General features: G+C 36.3%; 1 protein-coding gene across 2 annotated transcripts in view; it reads right to left on the bottom strand.

The window, feature by feature from the left end:
• PACRG (parkin coregulated) overlaps positions 1-26289 on the bottom strand; it is a 584691-nt gene that overhangs the window by 496548 nt on the left and 61854 nt on the right. For both annotated transcript variants that reach the window (XM_050789307.1, XM_050789308.1), the window contains exon 2: positions 2950-3084. In XM_050789307.1, coding sequence (XP_050645264.1) covers positions 2950-3084 — 135 coding nt within the window. The remainder of the gene's footprint in view (positions 1-2949; positions 3085-26289) is intronic.

Here is a 26289-nt window from a genome sequence, read left to right as displayed (position 1 = left end):
AATTAAATAAAATTAAAAATTCAGTTCCTCAGTCTCGGTAGGCACATTTCAAGTGCTTAATCACCACATATGGCCAGTTGTACCATATTAGACGGTGCAGATGTAGAATGTTTCCACCACTGCAGACAGTTGGATCAGACACTGCTGCAATCTTCAGAGATGCCACAAGAAATAGACGAAGCTACAGAGACGATGACATGCAGCCTGCCACGTTGTTTTGGCATCTGGAACAAATGACCACTTTCATGTGCATGAAACTGGTACTGAGAGCAGGGTATGGGCTGAGAAACCTAAGCATGCAAAGACATCCGTCTGTTTCTAACTCTTACTTCTACCTTCTGATGTTACCATAGAGTACCTTTGTTATTTCAACAACATACAAAGGTTCCTAACCTGGTGAAGATCTGGTCAGGTAATCCAGAACAAGTAGAAGAGGAGTCTGAGGACCTGGGGAGGGATCCCCAGAACAGCACCTTCACAGACTAGAACGACCCTGAGAGGCTGGGGCAGCCTGTGCCAGGATTTAGAGCAGTGCCTCCTAAGTCCTTCAGAGCCATAGGCTCTGGAAACACCAATAAAGAAATAGACATGCTTCTCACTTAGTTATGCACTTCATTTCAGGTGCTCGCAGATCCACCTGGAGTCCCTAGGGTGTCTGAGGAGAGTTGAGAGAGGTCATATCCTCTGAGGGAAGCACTGCTCCTTAGGAGTCCTCAATGAGGGATGAGCTATGACACTGAGACGAGAGGTTTGCATGACCAGAAACCGCTGCTCTGCCCACACACAAGAGTGGAGTGCGGGGCCTTGGTCTCTTGCTTTTTCAAATGTGCCACGAAATAAATATGAAACTAGGGATAGATGGTTCCCAAGCCTATGATTAATAATCTGAATGTCTTATCTTCAGTGATACAGTAATGCAATTAAAATGTAGTAGCAACTTTCTAAAAGAGGTCCACAGCTTCTGGAATAAGATGTTTTTCTAAATTTATGCTATTATACTACCAGTGACAGCAAATAAATTGTTTCTTCTTTTTATTACTTTCTAGCTTGCTGAATCAGTACTATAATCAATAGTAGCTTAAGAGAATTAATATATCCATAAAAAAGAAAAGCATTTTATATCCCTGCTGACTGTTGGATTATCAAAGATAAAATGATTCATCTCATATTTTTATTAATAATTTATTTTCAAAGTGATTTTTTCTAGTCTCTACACTTCTAAGGTTGCTCATAAAATTATTTGAATCATAATAAATCTATATAATTTATTTTCATTAATGCAATTTATGTGTAGGTTATAATTACCTGAAAAACACCAAAAGCCACTCACTTTTTATAAAGAATTATGACGTATTATTTTACTCAACAGGAACCAGGTTTTGAAGACACTCTACTGTGTTATCTTGTATGAGCCAGTACATAGACAGGCAAACACAAAATCCATGCAACCAATCAAATATACGAATCCAAAAATCCCAACAAAACTTTGGAGACACATACTTACATTAAGACTAAAGTATGAAAGTTAGTTATACTCGCTACATATTTTTTCTCATCATACATACATTTTCACAAAACAAATTCAGATTCTAACAGAGACTATCATAAAGGAGACAATAATGTTACTCACCTCTTTCCCACCCCCACAAAATTTTATAATAAGGTTTCCTAATAAGGATACCACCAAGTTCCTCTTGTAACATAAGCTGGAATAATTCTAAGTTCGATAACTGATATCGGATGACTGCTCAAGAATTAGAAATGTTTGATAAAAATATGAAAATATTTTAAAAGACATACTAGACATCATGCAAATAATCCTTTCGATGTTTCTATACAGGAAGGAAAATTTTAATTTTAATGCACCTTTTTAAGCTATTTGATTTCTCAAAGTAAATTACTATAAGCTATTTACTTTGATTTATGTTTAACAAATTTAAACGTAAATGTATTTGTTACTAACTACAAACGATTCCTGATTTGCTTTTGGTCACGACTGCTGGACTTCTAAGTTAAATGTGTCGATTGCTTAATGTAACTGATATTTGGCCAAAGCTTTTCTTGTCCTTAACTTGATGTGATACTCATAAGTGTGCACAACTGCTTTGCTGTCTGTAGGCAGAGAAGCCCTTTTAGCTGATAAATATCACCAAAAGCAAAGTCTTTGATCACAACAATAATTAAATAGCAGGAGCCGGTTAGAGACCAGCATTTATTTTTCTCAAATTAAATGTAAAAGCCTTCTCCGGTTAAGAGATTGGCAAGTTTTTACAAATAACATCAGTCAGCCTTTTCTAAAGGAACACAACCACATTGGAATGGAGTCATTAGGCAATGCATTTATTTTGAAGCCAATTAACCTTTTGTCAGAAAAATGTCTATGCTGTAATGGCTTCAGCGGTGGAGGTCACCCTCTAACAGGGCACGTGTGACAGCCATGGAGCGGGCTGACACAGGCTGGGACGGAGAGGAGAGCCAGGATTGGGATCGGCCTGCTTTTGTATTCTACTCTGCATTTCCAGAGAGCAGACAATCTTGACCTATCCATTTAGGTAATTAAAGCTTCCATTTGGAAGTGTCCTGCAGGAAGGTGAAATTTGGGGTAGATAAATGGCTGTTGCTCTCCGTATCCAGCTGCCAGTTCCATCATTTGATGGACTGCCTGATCAGGCCGGGCTGCCAGGTTCTCATAAAAATAGAGATGAATTGGGCAGCAGACAATTCTCTAAGGCAAAGCAACTCTGTCATTTGCTTCTTTGCAGGCTGTAATTTAATTGTTAGTCAAGGTGGATGGCTGACACAGGGGGGCTTTCTCTAAGAGCTTTCCCACCATCTTCCATGTGCTGAGAAATGACTCCAGTTTATTTACTTAGCAGTCAAGTGTGTTTGGTATTGGGGGATGTCACTCCAGGAAGTGCAGCTGGCCGGCACAGCTGTGTCCTGACTTACCTTCCAGGCGATTTTGTTTCCTTTCGAATCATGCTCAAGGGCAATTGGGAAGTCACCTCGCTCATAGAATTTTCGAAATGCTGTGGGCTTGGTTGGTCTTTCTTTAAATGCCCCTGCCGTTGGAGGGCCTCTCACCTTAATTGAAAAAAAAAAAAAAAATAGGGATCAGGTTTTAAGACATACTAAAAACATTCACAATAAAAGGGCTTTCTGTTTTAAAAGACTTCAGTTTGTATAAATATGTTGGAAGATAAAACCACATTATCTAATAAGGGACAACAGAAATCTGCTAATACAAACACCTGGGGAAGAAAATTATTTTATAATCACTATTAAAAGTCTACTTTATTTCAAGCTACTTTAGAAAGCATTCCTAGAAAATGTCACTTAAAATATCACTTTATAGGGAAGACTGATACTATGTTTACAAAAAACATTTTAATAGAAGTGTCTTAAGCTTAGAATGTTAAAACTTTAACAATTTCAAATACTTATAAATTCTAATCTTGGGTTTGATATACTTTATGGAATACTGAAGTAATTTAAAACATTTCAATCTTTCTATATATATGTAAAATAGTGGAATATGTTCTCATATTATGAATATTAACAATAAAACTACTAAAACGATATAAAAGTAATAATAAATGAGTGTAGAAAGAAAAAAAAGGTGGCCTATTATATGTGTGTATTTGGTAACATGAATTCACATTTGGTAACATGAATTCACAAGAAAGTAACATTAGAACCGATGAGAAACTTCCATCTCCAAAACTGAAATTTTCATTAAAGAATAAATATTTCCTATAGAGTTATTTACATTGAATACATCTTTTGAATCTGCATTATTTACATGGGACCTAATTCCTTAGATTGCAAAATTGAAAGTAATAAGTAAACTACTTAGAAAATGAGTGTACTGCTCTGTTCCTTACAGATAGTCTAACCATGATTATTTTTCCCTGCTTATTATAAAAAGGTAAATACTAGTCATTTTATATATTAGCTTAATAAATTCATGATTACTTTGCTAATACTATGGACAGAATAATATAACTTAATCTTTTTAGTTATTTTATATGTTAATTTGTAATATTTTGTTAAAAACTCCAATTTTGATGAATATATTAACATATCTAAATAACATACAATAAATATATAATACACACTAGATATGAAAAATACATTGTATCTAATACATATATAAAAGGATTATATTTGAAATTAAGTGTGGTATTAAGAAATACCTTATTACAATGAGGAAATGCTGACGTGGAGTTGAAGAGTGAGGTAACACACGTTTATTAGAGTTTAGAATTTACTCCACTACATAGCACATTACTCCCAGTATATGATTATATGAGTAATTGAGGCAGCATTCGGCATTACCAGTAGGAAGGAAGATTTCCTTTCACTTATTGAAGATTAGGAATTTGTTCTGGAATTAGAATTAATAGCCACCATTTTCAGTCAAATTCATTCAATTGTTAAATAACCACATGTATTTAACAACAATTTTATTCAGCTCTTTGAGCTGGAGGCTATATAAAAAGAACAGTTTTAACTATATTACTGTCATGGAAACTGTAGAGCTGTGATTCCTGGACTTTTGAAACTCCTGGAGGAGTAAATCTTGAATCACATTTTTGGGAATTGATAAATGATTGACAAATTTTTATGTTGCCAAAAAGTTATATTTTTTAGTTATTTTAGTTATTTTTTCAATTTTTTTCTGCATCAATCAGTAGGTTTCTGTGATTCTTATTCTGTCACCTTTTGATATGGAGTTTTCTATTACAAATTGTAATATAATAGCCTTTAAAGTTACAGAGCTACTCAAATAATCTGCTTCCTATTGCATGACTTGCAGTAACATGTATCTTCTGAGGAATTGGTCCGTTTTATTTAAGTTGTCAAACTTACAAGTGTAGAATTGCTTGTGGTTTTTCTGTATTATCCTTCTGATGTCTGGAGGGTCTCTCATGATATCCATTATTCATTTCTGATATTTGGTAATTTGTGTCTTCACTTTTTCCTTTGTCTGTATTACTAGAAGTTGGCCAATTTTATTGATTCTTCTGCATTTCCAAAACCACATTTTAACTGGATGTAGGATTTAAGGTTCATGGTTCTTTCTTTTAGCACTTGAAAAATAGTGTGCCACTTCCCTCTAGGCTTCAAAGCTTTGGATGATAAATCCACTCTCATTCACATTGCTTTCCCTTATTGATAAGGTGCCACTTTTTTTTATTTATGCGAAGATTTTTCTCATCTTTAATCTTCAGAAGTTTAATTATGATGTGCCTTTGCATGCATTTCTTTGCTTTTTATCGTGTTTGAAATTTGCTCAACTTTGTGAATCTGTAGGTTCATGTCTCTTGCCAAATTTAGAAAGTTTTCTGTCATTATTTCTTTGAGTACTTCTTTGGCCTGCCTTCTTTCTACTCTCTTTGTAGACTCCAATGACATTAATGTTAGATCTTCTGTTATGGTACCACAGACCCCTGAAACTTCTTTTTTTCAGCCTATTTTCTCTGTCGTTCAGATTGGGTAACTTCTACTGCTCCGTCTTCAAGTTTGTGGGTTATTCCTTCTGCCTCCTGCATTCGGCTGCTGAGCCCAAATGTGCTTTTATTTAATTTGAGTTCTATTTTAAGTTCTACAATTTCTATTTGGTTCATCTTTATATTGTCTAGTTCATTTCTGAGACTTTCCACTCTTTCATTGTCTCAAGTGTGTCATAATATTCGTAAAAGCATTTTTGAAAGTAATTTAAAATTCTTCCCTAGACGTTTCTAACATTTCTGTTACCTTGTTGTTGGCACCTGTTGATTATATTTTTACATTCACTCTGAGATCTTCCTGATTCTTGGTGTCATCACTGATTTTCTTGTGAAACCTGGATGTTTGATACATTATATTATGAGATCTTAAAGCTTCTGCTTTAGCTTGCTTATTCTGACATTTCTCTGGTAAAGGTTGGGGGAAGGGTGCTACCTTATTACTGCCAAGTTGGGGTAGAAGTCTCATTACTCTACTTGGCGTCTACTGCCCTCAGAGGAGAGAATGCCTCATTAATACTGGCTGGGGATGGAGATTCCAGAACCCACTAGGCATCCAATGATAACCTCCTGGCTGGAAGAGGCAGGAGTGATTCATTACTGCTCCCCCATTGTCCACACTGACATCATAAATGGTGTGGCCTCATTCCCCTGAACAGTGGTGAAATTCCTGACTCTCTAGGCAGTCCTCTGACTTAACTCCAATGGGAAGGAGGCAACTCTTTTGTCACTAAGTGGGGAACAAGCCCAAGCTCCTGGTGAGGTCTCCACTGGCACTGCAGATGTTGGGGCCTCTTTACAATTCTAGTGAAGAAGAAAGTCCCAATGCCCCATTTTAAAAACTCAACTACAACCATTATTCAGATATTCTTCTTGCTAATCATCCACTAACCATCCTTTTTGAGTTTTTCTAGACGTCACATAGTTATTTTTACTGCTGATAGTAAGCCTTGAACTTACTGAGTTGGTCTAAAATTTGTTGAGATCATCCATCTTTCCCCCTTTTGTCTTTGCATTTCTTTAAAAATCAAGTTCTCTTTTCTTTTTGTCTCTTATACTGAATATACTCCAATCTTTCTGATTCTCAGCTCAAAATTCTTAATGTTCAAACTTTTGAAGGAATGGACACATTTCTAACAAAGCTTAGAAGGCTTTTTATAAATTGATATAGATAACTTATACTTCTTCCTTTCAATAAATTTTCATGCACCCTACAGAAATGATTCCATGCCTGCACTTCCAGGGAAAGCCTTTATTTAGAAGAGAACTTTACAACATAATCCATGGTGATATGTAATCACTTGACAGTGAGAAATTCTCTTCTTGAGTCTCTGGTATCCTCTGTCTTTATATTTCTGCTATTTACTTATTTTTAAACACTTTATACTTTTTGGGATCTGCTATAGACCCATTCTAAATTAACTCTTGGCATCTCAAAAGCCAGAACTTGTAACAGAAGCTAGAATGTTCTCAATTAGCTCTCTCGGTGCATCAGTGGCACTGAGTGGCACCGAATTTTATGCAGATGCTTTGTCACTACAGCCAAAATAATACTTTTTCTGTTCCAGATACTTATGACATGTGTATCCACCTAAGCTTTATAGAAAGACATACCATTTTGATATTCTATACATAATTTATTCCATATAATCCTAAAAATCTGTACATAAAAAAATCAAGTGAAATATAATTAATTCTGGGATGGTAATAAAGATCTTATTATTGGAAACCACACAGATGGATGTAGCTTGTCTAAACAACTTTTAAAACAAGCAAAATGACCTGAAACTCCTTAGGTAAGTTCCATACTTGTAGAAGAGAAAATATTATAAATTTTATTTCATGTTTTAAGAATTTTGCCTCAATTTATTATAAATAATAGAAAGCAAACAAGAGACCATAAATCAAACGAGATTTGTGGGAAAATGCAATTAAGGTTTGCCTGAATGGTAGGGGCAATCTGTAAACCAATTAGGAAGAATGGATGTTACAGCAGAATGCTTTTAATAAAATCTGATGCGCTTGGGAACCAAGATACTGAATGCAGTTTGAAATGAATACAGATGACAGAATACTTTATATGCCTACATTTACGGAATGTGGTATAATGGATTTCGGACTTAGATCACAGTGTCTGTCATATGGTCACAAAACTAATAATAAGAAGGAAGGAATGTAAGGCTCTTCAAAAGTCTTCATTATATAGTTTGAAAATTTTCTTTTCACTATTTTTATTCTTTAGCATAAACTGAAGCTGTTTAAAAAAGACTTTTATATCAACAGGAAATTTGCGTTGTGTTATTCTAATTGGCCAATTTAGCCAACCCAGAATGCTGAAACAATAGGATGCAAAGGTATTGATTTCTTGTTTTCATCAGCTTCAATCTGAAATTCTGATTCGTGAAAATGCCATTGTTATAAACGGGTGGGCAAGACCTGTTGACTTGAGTTCTGTCAGGACTGAACTGTTAGTCTCAGGAACGGTAAATCGGTTACCATCAGCGTAGGCTCCTGAGTGAGAAGTTCTGTAATTCAGTGTCTGCCTCATTTGCCAACTGTAATTGCTTCAATGCATTAGAAATTTTACAATACTCAAGGTCATCAAATGACCAGGACAATGCTTACAAAATTATTACAATAAGAAAATTGCATTGTAACAGAAGATAGGTTCCTCAACGATAGCAAAAATGAGCTCATAATATCAAGTAAAATGATTATAAGTTATAACAATATAACAATTTAAGATTTTAACAATATATTATGATCATGATAGTCAGAAAAGATATGAGCCTTATTTGTTAAGGATATGTACAAACATTCATTTTATTGCACTTTGGTTTATTGTGCTTTGCAGATATTGTGTTTATTTAGTAAAATGAAGGTTTGTGGCAACCTTGCATTGTGTAAGTCTATCAGTGCCATTCTTCCAACAGCATGGGCTCACTTCATGTCTCTGCATCATGTTTTGGTAATCCTGGTACTATTTCAACTTTTCATCATTATTATATCTGTTATGGTAACCTGTGATCAGTGATCTTCAATATTACTATTGTAATTTTGGGGGAGTACCACAAACAACTCCCATATAAGGCAACAAATTTAATCCATAAATGTTTGTGTTCTAACTGCTCCACCAATCGGCCATTCCCCTATCTCTCTCCCTTCCTCAGGCCTCCCTATTTCCCGAGACATAACAATATTGAAATGAGTTCAATTAGTAACTCTACACGGCTCCTAAGTGTTCAAATGAAGGGAAGAGTCACACGTCTCTTCCTCTGAATCAAAAGCTAGAAACAATTAAGCTCAGTGAAGAAGGCATATTGGACACCAGGACAGGCTGGAAGACCTCTTGTACCAAATAGTCAGCCAAGTTGTGAATGCAAAGGAAAGGTTCCTGAAGGAAATAAAAAGTGCTATCCCAGTGAACACATGAATGATGAGAAAGTGAAACAGGCTTATTGGTGATATGGAAAAAGTTTGAGTGGTCTGGATAGAAGATCAAACCAGCCACAACATTCCCTCAAGCCAAAGCCTAATCCAGAGCAAGGCCCTACCTGTCTTCAGTTCTGTGAAGGCTGAGAGAGGTGAGGAAGCTTCAGAAGAAAAGTGTGAAGCTAGTAGAGGTTGATTTGTGAGATTTATGGAAAGAAGCCATCTCCATAAATTGAAGTGCAAGGTGAGGCAGCAAGTGCTGATGGAGAAGCTGCAGCAAATTTTCCAGAAGATCTACCTAAGATAAATGATGAAAGTGGCTACAGTAAACAAGAGCTTTTTAATGAAGAACAAACAGCTTTCTATTGGAAGAGGATACTGGGCTAGTAAAGTTACTGAGGATAAATCAGTGTTTGGCTTCGAAGTTTCAAAGGACAGACTGACTCTTTTGTTAGGGGCTAATGCAGCTGGTGACTCTAAGTTGAAGCCAGTGGTCTCTGAGCACTCAAAAAGTTCTAGAGCCTTTAAGAATGAGGAAAAATCTATGCTTCCTGTACTCTGTAAATGGAACAACAAAGCCTGGATGACAACACATCTGTATATAGCATGGTTTATTGAATATTTTCAGCCCACTGTTGAGATCTACTGCTCAGAAGAAAAGATTTCTTTCAAAGTATTCTCCTCATTGACAAAGCTCTTGGTCACCCAAGAGCTCTGATGGAGATGTACAAGGAGATGAATGTTGTTTTCATCCCTGCTTACACAACACCCATTCTGCAGCCCATACATCAAGGGGTAATTTTGACTTTCAACTTTTTTTTTTTTTTTTAAGAAATACATTTTAGGCCAGGTGTGGTGGCTCACACCTGTAATCCCAGCACTTTGGGAGCCTGAGTCGGGGGGAGGGGCGCATCACCTGAGGTCAGGAGTTCGAGACCAGCCTGACCAACATGGTGAAACCCTGGCTCTACTAAAAATACAAAATTAGCTGGGCGTGGTTGCACATGCCTGTGATCCCAGCTACTTGGGAGGCTGAGGCAGGAGAATCGCTTGAACCCGGGAGGCAGAGATTGCAGTAGGCTGATATTGTGCCATTGCACTCCAGCCTGGGCAACAAGAGTGAAACTCGATCTCAAAAAAAAAAAAAAAAAAAAAAAGATATACATTTTGTAAGGCTCTAGCTGCCATAGATGGTGATTCCTCTGATGTATCTGGGCAATGTAAATTTAAATATTCTGCAAAAGATTCAGGATTTACCATTCTAACTGCCATTAAGAACCTTTCTGATTCATAGGAAGAGGTCAAAATATCAACATTAAAAGGAGGGTTGATTCCAATCCTCATGAATAACTTTGAGGGGTTCAAGACTGCAGTGGAGTAACTGGAGATGTAGCAGAAATAGCAAAAAGTCTAGAATTAGAAGTGAAGATGTGAACAAATTGCTGCAACCTCATATAAAACTTTAATGAGGAGCTGCTTCTTATGGATGAGCAAAGAAAGTAGTTTCTTGAGGCAGAATCTACTCCTGGTGAAGATGCTTTGAACATTATCAAAATGATTTTTTTAAAAAAAGGACAATGACAGCAAACATAAACTTAATCGATAAGCATGGGCACAATTTGAGAAGATTGACTTCAATTTTGAAAAAAGTTTTACTGTGCATAAAATGGTATTAAACAGCATCACATGCTACCGAGAAATCTTTCATGAAAAGAAAAATCAATCAATACAGCAAATTTCACTGTTGTCTTATTTTAAGAAATCATCACAGCCACACCAGCTTTCAGCAGCCACCCCACTGATCAGTCAGCAGCCATCAATGTCAGAGCAAGATCCTCCACCGGCAAAAAGACTGTGACTCACTGAAGGCTCAGATGATTGTTAGCATATTTTAGCAATAAAGTATTTTTAATTAAGGTATGTGCATTGTTTTTAGACATAATGCTATTGTACCTTACTAGACTATAATATAGTATAAATGTAATTTATATGCACTGGGAAACAAAAAAATCATGTGACTCTCTTAATTGATATTTGCTTCATTGCAGTGGTCCGAATCTGAATCTGCGATATCTCCAAGGTCGGCCTTTATATACAGTCATGTGCTGCAGAACAATGTTTCAGTCAACAACAGACCACATATACCATTGTGGTCCCAGAAGATTATAGTACCATATTTTTACCGTACCTTTTCTATCTTTAGATATGTTTAAACTACACAAATACTTACCATCTTCTTACATTTACCTACAGCATTCAATACAGTAACATGTTGTACAGGTTTGTAGCCCAGGAGCAATAGGCTACACCACATAGCCTAGGTGTGTAGTAGACAATACCATCTAAGTTTGTGTAAGTACACTGTATGATGTTCACGCAATGATGAAATTGCCTAACAACGCATGAATGGATCCCCACGTTTAAGCAATACATGACTGTATTTCAATAAACATTCAATATATTGGTAAGCATCCTATGGAGTCTTTAAAAATAAGGCACTACAGGCAACAGTGGCTGGCAGGGAAAACTTCAAGTGATTTGAGCCATCTACTTCTGGAAGGGTTTTCAGTCAAGGTCTAACAGAATGGCCTGAGGTCAGGAGAACATAGAGTCAAGGTGAGTGGTCTGCATTTCAGTGCAGTGGTCCAAGCATAGGATGGCAAAAGCCTTAAATTAGGGTGGCATCAGGAATAAGAACAAAACCCCCCACACTGTGCTCATTGCTTTATGAATATTATTGGTATCAATTTGCAACAAAACTGTATGAAAATGATTTCACAGACAAGGAAATTGAAGAGGGTAAATAACTGGCTGGAAATCACCATGTCAGCACACAGTTGAAAAGAGACTTTAATCCCAATCTCTTTGTCTCTACAGGACATGTCCCTCAGTCACCATCCTAGATCATTAAATTTAAGCAAAAATCTAAAGGATTATTTGGGGCATCTGATCGATTGGATGAGGAGAGCTAGAGGCAGAGATGGAATTTAGAGTTCAAGACTACAAAGTTATGAATAGTCTATTTGTTTAAACCATGTAAATAATAAGAAACTGCAAAGCTTGCAAGAAAATCTTATTAAATCACTTGTAATCCTACCACCTATTAATAACTTTGTGCTTTTCCTATTAAACTTTTCAAAACCATAAAACTGCAAATACCATATTTTTACGTCCTTTCCATTTAGTGTACTTTTAAACTTAGTTTAATACGTTTTGATGTTGCGATTTCTATCAAAATTTCATATTTAATGGCTAAGTAATATTCCACCTACTATTTGCCATTATATTTGGAATGTGTATTATTTCCATTTTTTGCCTATCGTAATTACATTGTATAAACATTCGAGGCATATGAGATTTTTTATATTATTTCCTTCAGACAGAGTCTCCAATGTGAAATAATAGGGTAAATTTTGTGTATATTTTATGATTCTTGATAATATTATTTTCTAATTTAAAAAGAGATCAATCTTCCTGTTCAATTTAGATTACTACATTTAACAAAGGAGGATGAGTATTTTCTCATTTTGTATAAATACAATATGCATGCATTGTGAATGCGTGTGTTCATGTCTTTTCCTCATTAATGTTAATTTGTATGAGATCTTTATATTGGAATATATTAAGTACTGGTTGTGTTGACTGAAAATATCTTACCATCTTTGTTTCCAGTTTTATTTATTTAGCATTGAAAAGTTTTAAATTTTGTGTAAGAAAGTCTCTGTCTTTTCTTTATTTGCTCTTTTTGCCTCCAGCTTTGCTTTCTCTAGTTGATTCCTCTGTGTGCTGCACAAAGAATATTCTAATAGACTAATTAAATCATATCTTTCATCTGCTTACAATCCATCAATGATTTCCCATTGACACACTACACAAAGACATTTGCAAGCTGACTGTCAGTCTCTCCGGTCATTCCTGCACAGGCACTTCAAGCATTACTCACACCAAAATGCTGGCAGTCTCAAATATATCCTGCTCCTCCTTGGTCTCCATGATTTTCCATCAGCCTGTAATTCTCCCTTGTGCCCTCACTCTTTTCTCTTCTCCTTCCTTTTCTCCTGAATAACCATTCATCACCTTCGAGACTCAGCACAAATCTTTCTAACAAACCACATCCCTACCGTGAAGTGGTGTTAGATCCTTCTTCACATGAAGCTTGCAATGCCTGTGGGATAAACAACTTGGGGAGGAGGGGTCACTGAACAACTGGACATCTGTAGAGTGATTATTAGAGAGGTCTAAGCTGTTGATTGTTTGACTGTGACCAAGTGGTAGGTTCAATCTATGGAAATGGTCAACTTTTCCCAAAGGGAGAGTGTATAGTGAGAAAAAGGCTGGGGCCCCAAGACAGTACCTGAATATTTAACAATAAGTGGATTCTATAGAAGAGGAAGAATAGTCAGAATAGAAGCAAGAAAATGGAAAAGGGATGATACCATAAAATTCAACAAGTGAGAGAGATAAATTTTTTGTTGTTTTTTTTTTAATAATAAAGGGAGATTATTAAGAGGAGAACTGAAAGTATCCATCTGAAAATCTAAAAGCAGTAGTGACATGATGAGGTGGTAGCCAGACTGTAGTGCACTGAGGAATAAGTGAGAAATATGAAGAAGACCTTGTATTCTGTAGGAGCCATTCTACCCTATGGAATGGCAAAATCTGAGATGTTAGCCAGGTGTGATTGCTGAAGGAGGTCAAAACCAATGGTAATTGGAAATAGGAAAAGAGAAGAAAATTAATGGACTGTTACACTGGAATTCATAAATTATATAACCATTTATGGAACAGGAGTGGGTTTTATAATGGAAGCTGTATGTATAACCAATACACTTACAAAAAATGGCCAGAGAAACCTGTGAAGTACAGAATAAGTTTTTCAATGTTAGGAGCTCATAACTCTGAATTTGGGGCTCTATGGTCACATAAACTAAACCGTTTATTAGAAATGGAGTTAAGAAAATAGGTCTAGGCTGGGCCCAGTGGCTCACACCTGTAATTCCAGCACTTTGGGAGGCCAAGGCGGGTGGATCACAAGGTCACGAGATCAAGGCCATCCTGGCTAACACGGCGAAACCCCATCTCTACTAAAAATACAAAACACTAGCCAGGCATGGTGGCGGGCACCTGTAGTCCCAGCTACTCGGGAGGCTGAGGCAGGGGAATGGCGTGAACCCGGGAGGCAGAGCTTGCAGTGAGCCGAGATCGTACCACTGCACTCCAGCCTGGGTAACAGAGCGAGACTCTGTCTCAAAATAAATAAATAAATAAATAAATAAAATAAGAAAATAGCTCTAAATTAGACTTTTACCTGTATCATTTAGTCATTAAAAATATATTGGAAGCCTAATTTTCACAAGTTACTAGTAGGTTTGGTCGGATTGGAGAAAAAATACAAGTGAAATACATTAGCTTAAAAATATATATTATTAGGAGAAGAGATAAAAAAAATCACCCACAATCTGCACTTGAAATAAGAATATGAGAAATGTCACAAAAAATATATAGAATTCTGCAAACTCAGAAGATAAACCTCTTCGGTCTGAAGGCATTGTTCCTTTTCATTAGAAAATGCTATTTAGCCTTTACTGAGTACCTACAGGTTTCAGTGGATCCAGACAAAAACATATTATAATTTCCTATGAACCTGAATTCTGTACAATTTTAATTAGAAATAATTATCAGAAAATTATGTTTGCTATTCCCTGTATTTGTCCATTTACAATTTTGTAGTTAACAGTTAAATCAGAATTAATTTGTCTGAATTTTCTGTACATTTTATAAATGTAAGTGGTTATTATTACTACACTTTTATAACCAAAAATTCACTATTGATGAGATCAACACATTTTCTATGTGAAATCTCTAGCAATAAAATTCACATTTCCTGTTTTGAAATTCATTTGTCCAAATGAAAAATCTGGTTGAACATCTAAGGTTTCTGTTATACTTAAATGAAATAATCTAAATTAGTCTAAAGTACTTGCAGAGACTAGTTTAAATATGATGAACATAAATAAAAACTAAAATTAACATGTGCATATTATAATAAATTACATTTAAGTTACCATTGTCTTTCGATGGTCACAGAAAAACAAATAACTTATAACGCATTTTTTTTCTAATAGGTACTATGAGAAAGATGCAATGCTACCATTATAAGATAGCAGTATGTAGAAAATTAGCCAGGCATGGTGGCTCACGCCTATAATCCCAGAATTTTGGGAGGCCTAGGGGGTCGGATCACCTGAGGTCAGGAGTTCAAGACCAGTCTGGCCAACATGGCAAAACCCATTTCTACTAAAAATACAAAAATTGGCTGGGTCTGGTGGCTTACACATGTAATCCCAGCTACTTGGGAGGCTGAGGCAGGGGAATCACTTGAACTCGGGAAGTGGAGTTGCAGTGAGGTGAGATATCACCACTGTACCCCAGCCTGGTCAACAGAGCGAGACTCTTTCTCAAAAAAAAAAAGAAAAAGAAAGAAAGAAAGAAAGAAAGAAAGAAAGAAAAAGAAAAGAAAATTGACAAACATTTCAGTTAAAACATTTAGCACAGTTTGGTACTAGAGCTGGTTTTTCTGCTTGACCATACATTGTAAGCTGCTTTGCTTCCAGAAGGATTTAAGGACGTTCACGAAGACACATGCAGTTCAGAAGACAGCTCAGCGCACATGGAGGAACTGCCAGGTGTGGGGAGGTGATTGGACCCTTGCAGCCTTAGCCTCCTCTAAAATGTTCCTGGCTGACCTCTATGATTCCTTCTACACTTTAACTTAACATGTTGAGTAAGCATCCTACGGAGTCTTTAAAAATAAAGCTCTACAGGCAACAATGGCTGGCAGGGAAAACTTCAATTTATTAATTCAACAAATGTTGAGGACATACAATATTATCAGAGCATTCACACACTTTTAGAGCTAAGAGGAACTGCAAAGAACACATCAACTCCTTGTTTTTCTCTTGGTTAACTGAAATCCAAAGAGGCTATGGAAACATATCCCAGTCGACATTTCAAAGCATATTTTCTTCGGCTCTATTACTTAATATCTATCTCCATTTCATAGATACCAGATTCTTTCAGGTCCACTTGATTTTAAAAATGCTTCTGTAATAACTGTATGACCTAAGGAAGTCCCAAAGATTGTTAAGTAAATCGAGAGTATGTCGTTTAAAATTTATAGATAAACTGCGGCACAATTTGGAAGCAATATTTCATTTCAAAATGGTCTAAAATTGTCCTGAAAGCCATGGTTAAACAACAAAATTTGTTTTACATTATTTTTGTTTAAGATAATAGGCAGCAGTGATCTTCAAAACTCTCATTGTAGAAGAAAAAGAAAAGGTGGTTAGCCTTTCTTAACAAAATGAGATGCAACAATCAAATGATTAAAACAATTCTTGACAGTTAAAGGCTAAAAAAGTTTACTTAAAAACTGCCCTCTTCTTGCAGTTAAATATAGAAAAAGGCACATATTTAAGTGCCCAAGTGCGGTTCTTGCCTTCAACTTGTCTCCGAGAGTCATCAGAGACTTCAATTTAGACTATGCTATTTAGCATCTGTCTTGTAGAACTGATAAAATGCCTGAATGACTGAGACAGCTTAGCTAATACACTGTCACACCTAACTCTAAGGCCAAAGGAATCGCGAGCTAAATGTGAAAGGAGAATATAAATGGGCAAGAGTGTAAAATATATTCTACTCTCCTAATACCTTTAATGTTGAAAGGTGGTAAACAGTTTATATCTAAACACGTATCTTCTGTGTCTTGCAAGAGTTATTTCTTACTGAATAATTAGAGTAAAAAATGTTATTTTTGTATCTATTAAGAGACTATTACCATTAACATCTTACATATCATGAATATTTTAATAGAAAATTTGAAAATTCTTGTGTCTAATGATGCAAACTGAAATTCTCCAGGAAAAAAACTAGCTATTTAATAGAAAACAATTCTTAGAACTGTCTACAATAAAAGATATTTATATTGGTAAGAAAAATAAAAGGGTTCCACTTTCCCATAATTCCACTGGCTCCCTCTAAAATAAAATACTTAGAAAGTTAATACAATTTACAGAGCTATTAAATACTCTGATTATGATTTAGAAACTCCATTAATAAAGAAAGCAAGAAATGTATGAAATATATATCACACATATAAAGCACACTCTCTACAATTTAACCAGAAGATAATTCAATAAGAAACACTAGGTTAGAGTCCTATCCATCTAGGTTTTTTCCACCATGGTTTCCACCATGGTCTATTTGACCATGAAAGAAATATTAAGAATGTAAAAGGAGAAACAATGAACATGTACCTAAATAGCATGTTGTCTGCCCTAAATAAAGATAGTAATGCATCTTTCACTATTCAGATGCAAAGTATTTTTATTTTCATTTACATTTTATTATTTTTTAGTAAATATGCATTTTTTCCCCCTGAGTCAAAGTCTTTATTTGTGAAAGCTGGCTGAAGTTTGGTCAGCTTGTGTCCAAAATAAAGCCAACTCATCCATATGGAGATTAAAATCCTGACCGCTCTCCATCAACAACAAGCCTGACTTGGCCATTTGTCTAACCAGTCCCAGCCAGACACTTACAACTCACCAATCCAGAAGCTTTGTTAATAGCTTTCATTACATTCAGAAGTTATTCTTTTTGCATAGCATTATTTACTTTGGATGCATGCATATGATTACATGATTTGAATAGAATTGGTAAGCACAATTTGAAATATGTTAGATACTAAAATTTTATATAGGCACTCCATATACTTGTATAAGTAATTCACACACACAACACACACACACACACACACACACACACACAGAGATAATCTGACTCAGTGAGGGGTTTCCTAATACATCTTTCCTTTGAAATATGTTACTGTATTATTGTTTTTTAAATATAAGATGACATATGAGTCACCACAGACAAGAAATCTTAACTTTCAAAAGGAAATATAGGAGGTGTTGAGAAAATGCCCCGCTTCACAGCCTCCTTTAGTGCCTTGGTACCTAACAAGTACTAAATCTCAAAAGTTAATATAATTTCTAGTGTGAACGTTTCTCCTTTCTTCTTCTTATTTTGGAAATCATATGAATGAAATAAGATGAATAAAAATAAAAAGGAACCATAAGCCTCACTTGCTGTAAATTAGGAGAAAAACTGACCACCAAAAGCAGCTAACATAAGGCACAAGTTATGTGGGAGGAAGGAGAGAGAGGAAATATGGTGAGTGATGAGAGATCATTGAGAGATTCTAGAAAACACCAGAAAAAAATGTATTTCTGGTGAGGGAGATCCCATGAGGGACAACATTTGTTTCTTGTTTGCAAAAATGAGTATAAATAAGGCTCCCAGCAAAAGTCCCTTCATATCCATTTGTGGATCAAAGAGGCAGAAGAGGGGCCGACAAACAAAAATAGATACGTTAACAAATGATCCCTGCAACCATCATTCTTTCCGACAGAATAGAGAGGGAGAAGGTTGGATCAAGAAGCCTCGACACAGAAGCCCACTTTAAATAAGTGTTTAGGAAAAACCAATTCAATTCAATGATAAGTATTAAAGTAGGACCTAGCACAACATCAAAGTTACTATAAGAAGAACAATATTTAAAAGAGCAGCAAAACTTACTAATTGATGAAAAATACCACACAGAGTTAAACACTATGACCAAATAGCTTGCCAGGAATTTTTAAAACTTGGTGAATCCACCACTTCTATGAAAGGAGACCGAGAATTACGACAGGGAAGAAATGGTGATGTAATGGGAGAAGATGAAACATAAGGCATCAGAATTCGGAAAGCAAGTAGAAATAAGAAACTTATGTAAAAATGAAACTGGAAGAAAAGGGAAAAATAGCATTGCAAAAATACAAAGAGGAAAGAAAGGACAGAAATGAGAAAAATGAATAATGTGAAAGAGACGTAAAGTCTGGCAAGGGAGCTCTATCTTATCATAATTGAAGTCCTCAAAGAAAAAATTCAAAACAATGAGAAAAAAACAAATATTTTTAAATGTGGTTATAAAAATGTTTTGAAATACAAGAACTACTTATATATTGTTGAAGAAATTATTACCTCTGTGGTCCAGGAAAAATTAAAGCAAACATTGCCCAATGACATGTATTAGTGAACTTATCAGAATTTTTTTTTAAAAGGCTTTTTGTATATTATTTAAAACCATCAAGTCACTTGTAAGAGTCAGGTGGACTTCATGTTTCCAGTTCAATATCTCATCCCTGAAGACAACAGATCAATAGATAAGCACCTGCAAGATTCATAAGAAAAGGTTTGCCACGGTATATATTTCCAGGAAAAGTGCCCTTTAGTTATAAAATCTACAGATAAATAGGTTTGTTGTTGTTGTTGTTGTGTTGCGTTGTGTTTTGGTTTGGTTTTTGAGATGGAGTCTCACTCTGTCGCCCAGTGCAGTGGTATGATCTCGGTTCACTGCAACCTCTGCCACTAGGGTTCAAGTGATCCTCCTGCCTCAGCCTCCCCAGTAGCTGGGATTACAGGCATGCACCATACCTGGCTAATTTTTGTATTTTGAGTAGAGACGGGGATTCACCATGTTGGCCAGGCTGGTCTCAAACTCCTGACCTCAGATGATCTGCCTGCCTTGGCTTCCCAAAATGTTGGGATTACAGGCGTGAGCCACTGTGCCTGGTCAGATAGATAGTTTTTGAAATCCAAAAATTCAAAGATAATTGTTGCTATGAACGACTCTCGAGGAAACTCTGTGGAGACAAGCTTGAGACTCTCAGGAAAGGACTGGAGCAACGTCTTTGAAAGGACTGTGTAAAGCATTCGCATAAATAACTACACAACTCCTCCTTTAGCATTGGTGTCAGGATGATAGTATAGAATGCAAATGACACATATCATATGCAGATGACACAACTAACACAAATCGAGAGAGAGATGACAAAAACATGGGAGGTATCTTTTTTTTTTTTTTTTTTTTTTTGCTTTTCGCTTCATCTATTATCATTGAGAGGCAAAGGACAGGATTTAGAGCATGTAACTACATTTAACCAGACAAAGGTAAGCACTATGAAATACGATATTATTGACTAAACTCAGGTGGTACTGTAGAAGGGGAAGAAGAGAAAATATATTAATTATATTCATTAGCCATATTAGAGAACTAATAGCTATCACAAAAAATAAGGGCTATAGGTGATACAGTTATAAAGATAACCATAAAAAAATAGTGTACATACTCTTTCAAATACACATGAACAAAGAAAACTGAGCACACAGAGAAAGATAAAAGTAGAAAACATTACAAAATAATTTCACAGAACCTGGACCAACATCTCAGCTATTAATAAATATAAAAAGATTAAATAAACTTTCAGTTTCGATCATAAAGAAAAACACATCTGTGCTAAAAACAAAGTGACCCAGAAAGATTGAAAATGAAGAAATAAAGAAAAATCTACCAAGAAAGTCGAATGTAAAGCTCTAATCTCAGAATCATGTGGGAAAATACAACACACATCTACTAAAGGCAAGAACAAGATAAGGATGTTCTCTGTTGCTGTACTATTTAGCATTTAAAAAATATTCTATTGGAGGCACTAGCCAGTACAGTTAGGTAAGAGAAAAAAAAATGAGGTTAAAACATTGGGGAAGGATGAGATAAAACAGTAAGTCTTTGAAGATTATATGATCATGTACTCGGAGAAAACCAACTTAAAATTGTTAAGTAACATAGAAACTTAGCAAGGTAGTAGCATGCAAAATTAACTGTACTAGCATGCAGAAATCTATAGTTTTCATATACAAAAATGATGATCAATTAGGAGATACTGACTCAATTATAGTAACAACAAAAAAAGTACATGGGAAAAATTTAATAAATGTACAAGATCTATTTCAAGAAGTTTTGAAATATGATTTAAAGTATAAAAAAGACTTAAAAATTAGAAAACACACTATTTTGTGATAGAAGGATTGCACATCATTACACCTCATGAAATGGTTAATTTTGCAAAATTAATTTATAAACAATACCATCATAATAAAAATACAACTAGGTTTTTCTTTTTAGAAATTGAGAAGATGATTCTGTAGTTTACATGGAATTATTTTAAAAACTTTGTCAGGAAATCTCCAAAAAAAAAAAAATCAGTATGTACAGGTAAAAACAGAAGGTCACTGGAGCAGGGATCTAGTTATATTTCAAATAATTTTGCACATTTAATAAGTCACAAAGTTAGACCTCAAATCAGTGCGGAAACATGGACTATTCATTAACTGGTGTTGGAACATCTGGGTAGCCATTCAGGTAGAATAAAATTGGATAAATGTCTTCCAATTTACAACAGAATTAGTTCCAAAAGGAGCATATAGTCAAAGAAAAGAAAAAAGAAAGAATAAGTGTCCTAAAAAGAGTCATACAGCGGCCAACACAGCCTTGCCTCCTCTGTTCCCCGCCCCTCTTCTCTGACCTCCTCATCTATTTTCACCGTAGTTTACTCTGCACTAACCACACTGGCTTCCCTTGAACACATCAGGTAAATTCCCAATGGAGGGAACTCGCTCTAGGTGTTGTGTCTGCCTGGAGTTCTTCCAGGTGTCTGTTTAATCACCTCATCTCTTTTAAGTGTCTCGGTCTCCCTTTCTTAATGTGACCTACCACAATCCCCCCATTTAAAATAACGGTCTCCCCACCATGAACTCCAAACCCCCCTATCAGCTCTTTTTTTCCATAATATTCATTGTATTCATTCACTTTCTCTTTTTTTTCCATAGTATTCATTCCTTTCTAATGTACCGTAGAATGCATCTGCAATGCTTATTGTTTATTACCTTTCTGCCTGAGCTAAATTACAAGCTCCATGAGGAATCACTGTTTTGTTCCTTGTTAGATTAATAGTACAGGGTACAGAATAGGTGTTCAATAAATATTTCTGGAATGATCGCATAAACTTGATCATATGGTAAAGGTGACATTGCTGATGAATGGGAAAAGGTGATAATATTCGATATATGGTGCTGGGACAACTGCATATTCATGCAAGAAGAAAACATGTATCTCTGTCTCACAGCATACATAAAATTCAATTCCATGTGATTAAAAGAAATATCAGAGGCCAAACCGTATGAAAATTAACAAAAATGCAGAAAAAATTCTTTATTATTTTGGGATAGACAAGAATTTCTTAAGAAAGTTAGCTAAAAGGACAAATCATAAAGTATAAAAATTGATAAATTTGTCCACATTAACAGTGATTGCTCATCAAGAGATATCATTTAAAAAATTAAAAAGCCATAAACTCCAAATAGATATATAAAGCATAATCAATAAAAATTAGTATCCAAAACATATTAGTACTCCAACAGATCAACAAGAAAAAGAAAAACAACCCCATAGAAAAGCAGGAAATATATAGTAACAACAGAAGAGTACAACTGAATGCCCAATAAAACAAATTTAAGGCTGGCATGGTGTCTCATGCCTGTAATCCCAGCACTTTGGGAGGTCGAGGAGGAGCGGATTACAAGGTCAGGAGATCCAGACCATCCTGGCTAACACGGTGAAACCCCGTCTCTACCAAAAATACAAAAAACTAGCCGGGCGCGGTGGCGGGCACCTGTAGTCCCAGCTACTGGGGAGGCTGAGGCAGGAGAATGGCGTGAACCCGGGAGGCGGAGCTTGCAGTGAGCTGAGATCCGGCCACTGCACTCCAGCCTGGGAGGCAGAGCAAGACTCCGTCTCAAAAAAGAAAAACAAAAAACAAAAAACAAAAAAACAAAAACAAAAAAACCCCCACAAATTTAAAATGCTCAATTTCATTAATAATCACAGGGGTGCAATCGAACACTAATAAAACACCTTTATGTTACTACACGACAAAAAATTCTGGTACTGTGAAGTGTTAGTGAGGATATGAAGGGACGGGAAGTTTCATCCCTGCTAGTTTGAGTATAAATGGATACACTTTGGAAACCATTTGGCATTGCCTAGTAAAGCTGCATATATAAAAATGCATACTTTTTAAATTTAACTTTTGTTTTAAGTTCAAGGGTACATGTGCAAGTTTGTTACACAGGGAAACTTGTGTCATGGGAGTCTGTTGTATAGATTATTTCATCACCCAGGTATTAGGCCCAGTATCCACTGGTTATTTTTCCTGATTCTTTCCCTCCTCAGAGTCAGAACACAGAATTGGTAAGAGTGTGCTGGAGTTGGGGAATGACCCTTCTCTGTGTAATCAGATATGTCTAAGGTAAAAAAGAAATTTCCAGGAAGAAGTCTTATATTTGGACCTGTAAGATTTGCTGAAGAGCCCAAATTGTACATTTTTGACTAATTATTAAATCCCATAGCCTGACACATTAGCACACAAATGATGGTTCAATTAATATTTGTCAGCTTTATACTAATGATGCCTGCTAAATGCAGATGCACATATCAACTCCTTTCTTCCTTCTTCTTGTCCAGATGGTGAAAGGATGCCTAGAACAATGGGCACCATGTTCCTACCATGAAGCAACAAGACAATATTCCAAGGATGCTACAGCAGAAAGGCGCAAAAGATGTGGGTCCTTGAAGAAATCAAGGAGCTGTTTCCTCCAGATATTTTGTTATATGAGATCATTCAGTGCTTTTACTCTTTACTTCTGAAAAATAAAAATGTGCACCTTCTGTGGCCAAGTGATTGCATTTCTAGGCATCTTCCCTAGAGAATCTCTTACCAGTGATTATTGTCTTTCTCAATAAGAAACTATACTTATGTTTATGAGAATGTTCATGGCAGTGGTATTTGTAAAAGACAACAAAAAAGGAAAATATCACAACAATCCTGAATAAGTAGAATGAGTGAATACTCATAGCATTTTTTGAAAATGGACTGTAAAATGGTGGTGAAAATGAATAAATTACAGACTTACCAGTGGACAAGTGTCTTAAGGGAGCTCTTGTGCCAGGAGGAAAATCACCTGCCCTTGGACTGCCCTCCCTCTATTGCAGAACTCAAGGTCCAGCTGAGCTCCAGCCTGTACCAAACTCACCATACCCTTTAGTCCCAAGAAAGTGTAAACACTAGGTCACCTCTCATTTGGTATTCTGGTTCCTGAATGGTTCTACACATCTCCTCTTCTGAAATCATCTCTGCCACCTCATCAAACGCCAAAACCCTTGCACTGTGCTTCTGCCGCTCACAGTCCGTCGTTAGGAAAACCTCTTTTGCATACCCTTCCCTGTCTCAGATTGCTTTTTTCAATGTCTTGCTCTAACGGAAGCCTGACTTTTCCCTAAGGATGCTGTCTCCCCGGCAGTGTTGGTTGTTTTCTCTCTAAAATCCATTTTATAACACTGGGACTAGAGATGAAGTGTCTGCCTCCTCTTCCAGACTGTTCTATCCCATTTCAGTGCCTGTGTAGATAGTTGGACCAGTGCTTCAGCCTCTCTAGTTCCTTGACCTGTTCTATCATGGTCTTGACCTGCATCCTGGCCAGTCAGGTTTCTAACAAATAATTGCAGCCACTCCAAAATTCCAGACTTCATATATTCCACTCTAAGGCTACCACTTCTTATCTTTCTAGCTCAATCCCTCTGCAACCCTAACGCTGAAACCTTCACTATAAAATCCTGAAAATCCAATTATTTCCCTTCTCTTCACTGCCCCTTACTCCTATTTCTGCCCTCCTGCCTGACCCAGTTTAAGTCATGGTCGGTGGGTCAGTACAATCTCTCCCTTGCACTCACCCTGAACTCCCGTAACCCACGCTTGGTTTGCTGTGCTTTGCAGATGCTGCCTAAATCAAGCTCTCTGTCAACCCTATGCTGAGGCCTCAGCAGCCCAATGTAGCTGGTGCCGAACAAGCAATTTCACCACACTTCTCTACTCCATTCGATCGGCCATGCACACAGATGGCTATTTTATGTATTTTATTCTCTCCTCACACCTCCAACACCTCTTCTCCAGCCTCATTCACAGGTAATGTTCTTGCTCCTAGTCACTGAATAGAAATAACATAAAGGGGACTTTGGAAGGTGGCTACCACCACATCCACACACCGGTCAGCATGTGAAATATCACACAGGAGCCTCCCGCGGGAGAGGATGTACGCTTGCTTCTGTGTCCTGCTGGGACTGACCCCCAGGTGTCACCAGAACCAGTCCCTTCTAAAGCTTTCCATGACTGCCCTGTTTAAAACTACACATTACCTCCTGCATTCCCCATCCTCCTTCTAGAATGCGGTAAGTACTGAATGGTGAAATTCAAACTGATGGGTTGCTATATATTTTAAATAATCTAGATATGAAGCAAAAGCGCCAAGGCGGAGCTAGTACAAATGGAAAGGGAAGACTAAGGCAAGTGACATTCATGAATTCATTACACACACATTTACTGAGCACTTGCTGTTCTAAGTTCCAGGCATTTAGGAGTGAACAAGGCAAACAGGAATCCTACTCTTCTGCAGTTTTCACTTTAGAAGGATCAGCCAATCTATAAATACATTGTTTGAAATAACAAGAAAATGGCAAATAAAACAAGCCATTGTTCTGACATATTTCAAAATTACCTATGGGATAGAGAAGGAAAGGAGAATCAAAGGTAATACTAACATTTTGAACCTGGGACACAATCTACAGAAAAAGGATAGTTAGGGAAAAGCAAAAAAAAAAAAAAAAAAAAAAAAAAAAAACTGAGTCAGAGTGGGGAAAAGAGAGCAAATGTACCCGCGAAAACCCTTGTTTTCAGTTTGGCTTCCAATCCTTGCAAGCACATATACAATCTAAGTTAAGTATCTGTGTAATAGGGAGGCTGATTCTCTCTCTGTGTGTCACATTCACCTTAAGACATACCTTGAGTTGTGTGTGAAACTATAAGCATCGAATACATAAATTGAAAGCAACATCCTAATTATACCTAACCACAGGACATTCTAGGAGACACAACTGGCTAGAAATATCTTTTGTTCATTTACAATAATAAAAAATTCTACCTCTTTAAATTCATGTTTCTCCATTAGAAAAATTTGCTAAACAATACACAATAATACAGGGTTGAAGTTTCCTAAGCAATAAATCTTGTCCTTTTATTGGAGCTATCTAGTCAAATGTAACTCAATATTTTAGGAGTGCCAAGTAATTTAAAAGACTTATTCAGTTATCTTCCGGCTTTAGGTTGTCCTTTGATACATAGCGGGATCAATGCAGATCTAGATAAGACCACTCTTAGAGACATTTTAATGTTAAAGCACCCTTCTTCCAAAAAGCAATTTATATCTTCAGCCTACTTAGGATTGTATAATAAATTTCGTGCAGAGGGAAAATCAGGTTTACAAGGGATTGGGAAAAGGGATATATACAGTAAGATGT

The sequence above is a fragment of the Macaca thibetana genome, chromosome 4 (genome assembly GCF_024542745.1).
Source record: "Macaca thibetana thibetana isolate TM-01 chromosome 4, ASM2454274v1, whole genome shotgun sequence".
Taxonomy (NCBI): Eukaryota; Metazoa; Chordata; class Mammalia; order Primates; family Cercopithecidae; genus Macaca; species Macaca thibetana.
This window is presented reverse-complemented; position numbering and strand designations above follow the sequence as displayed.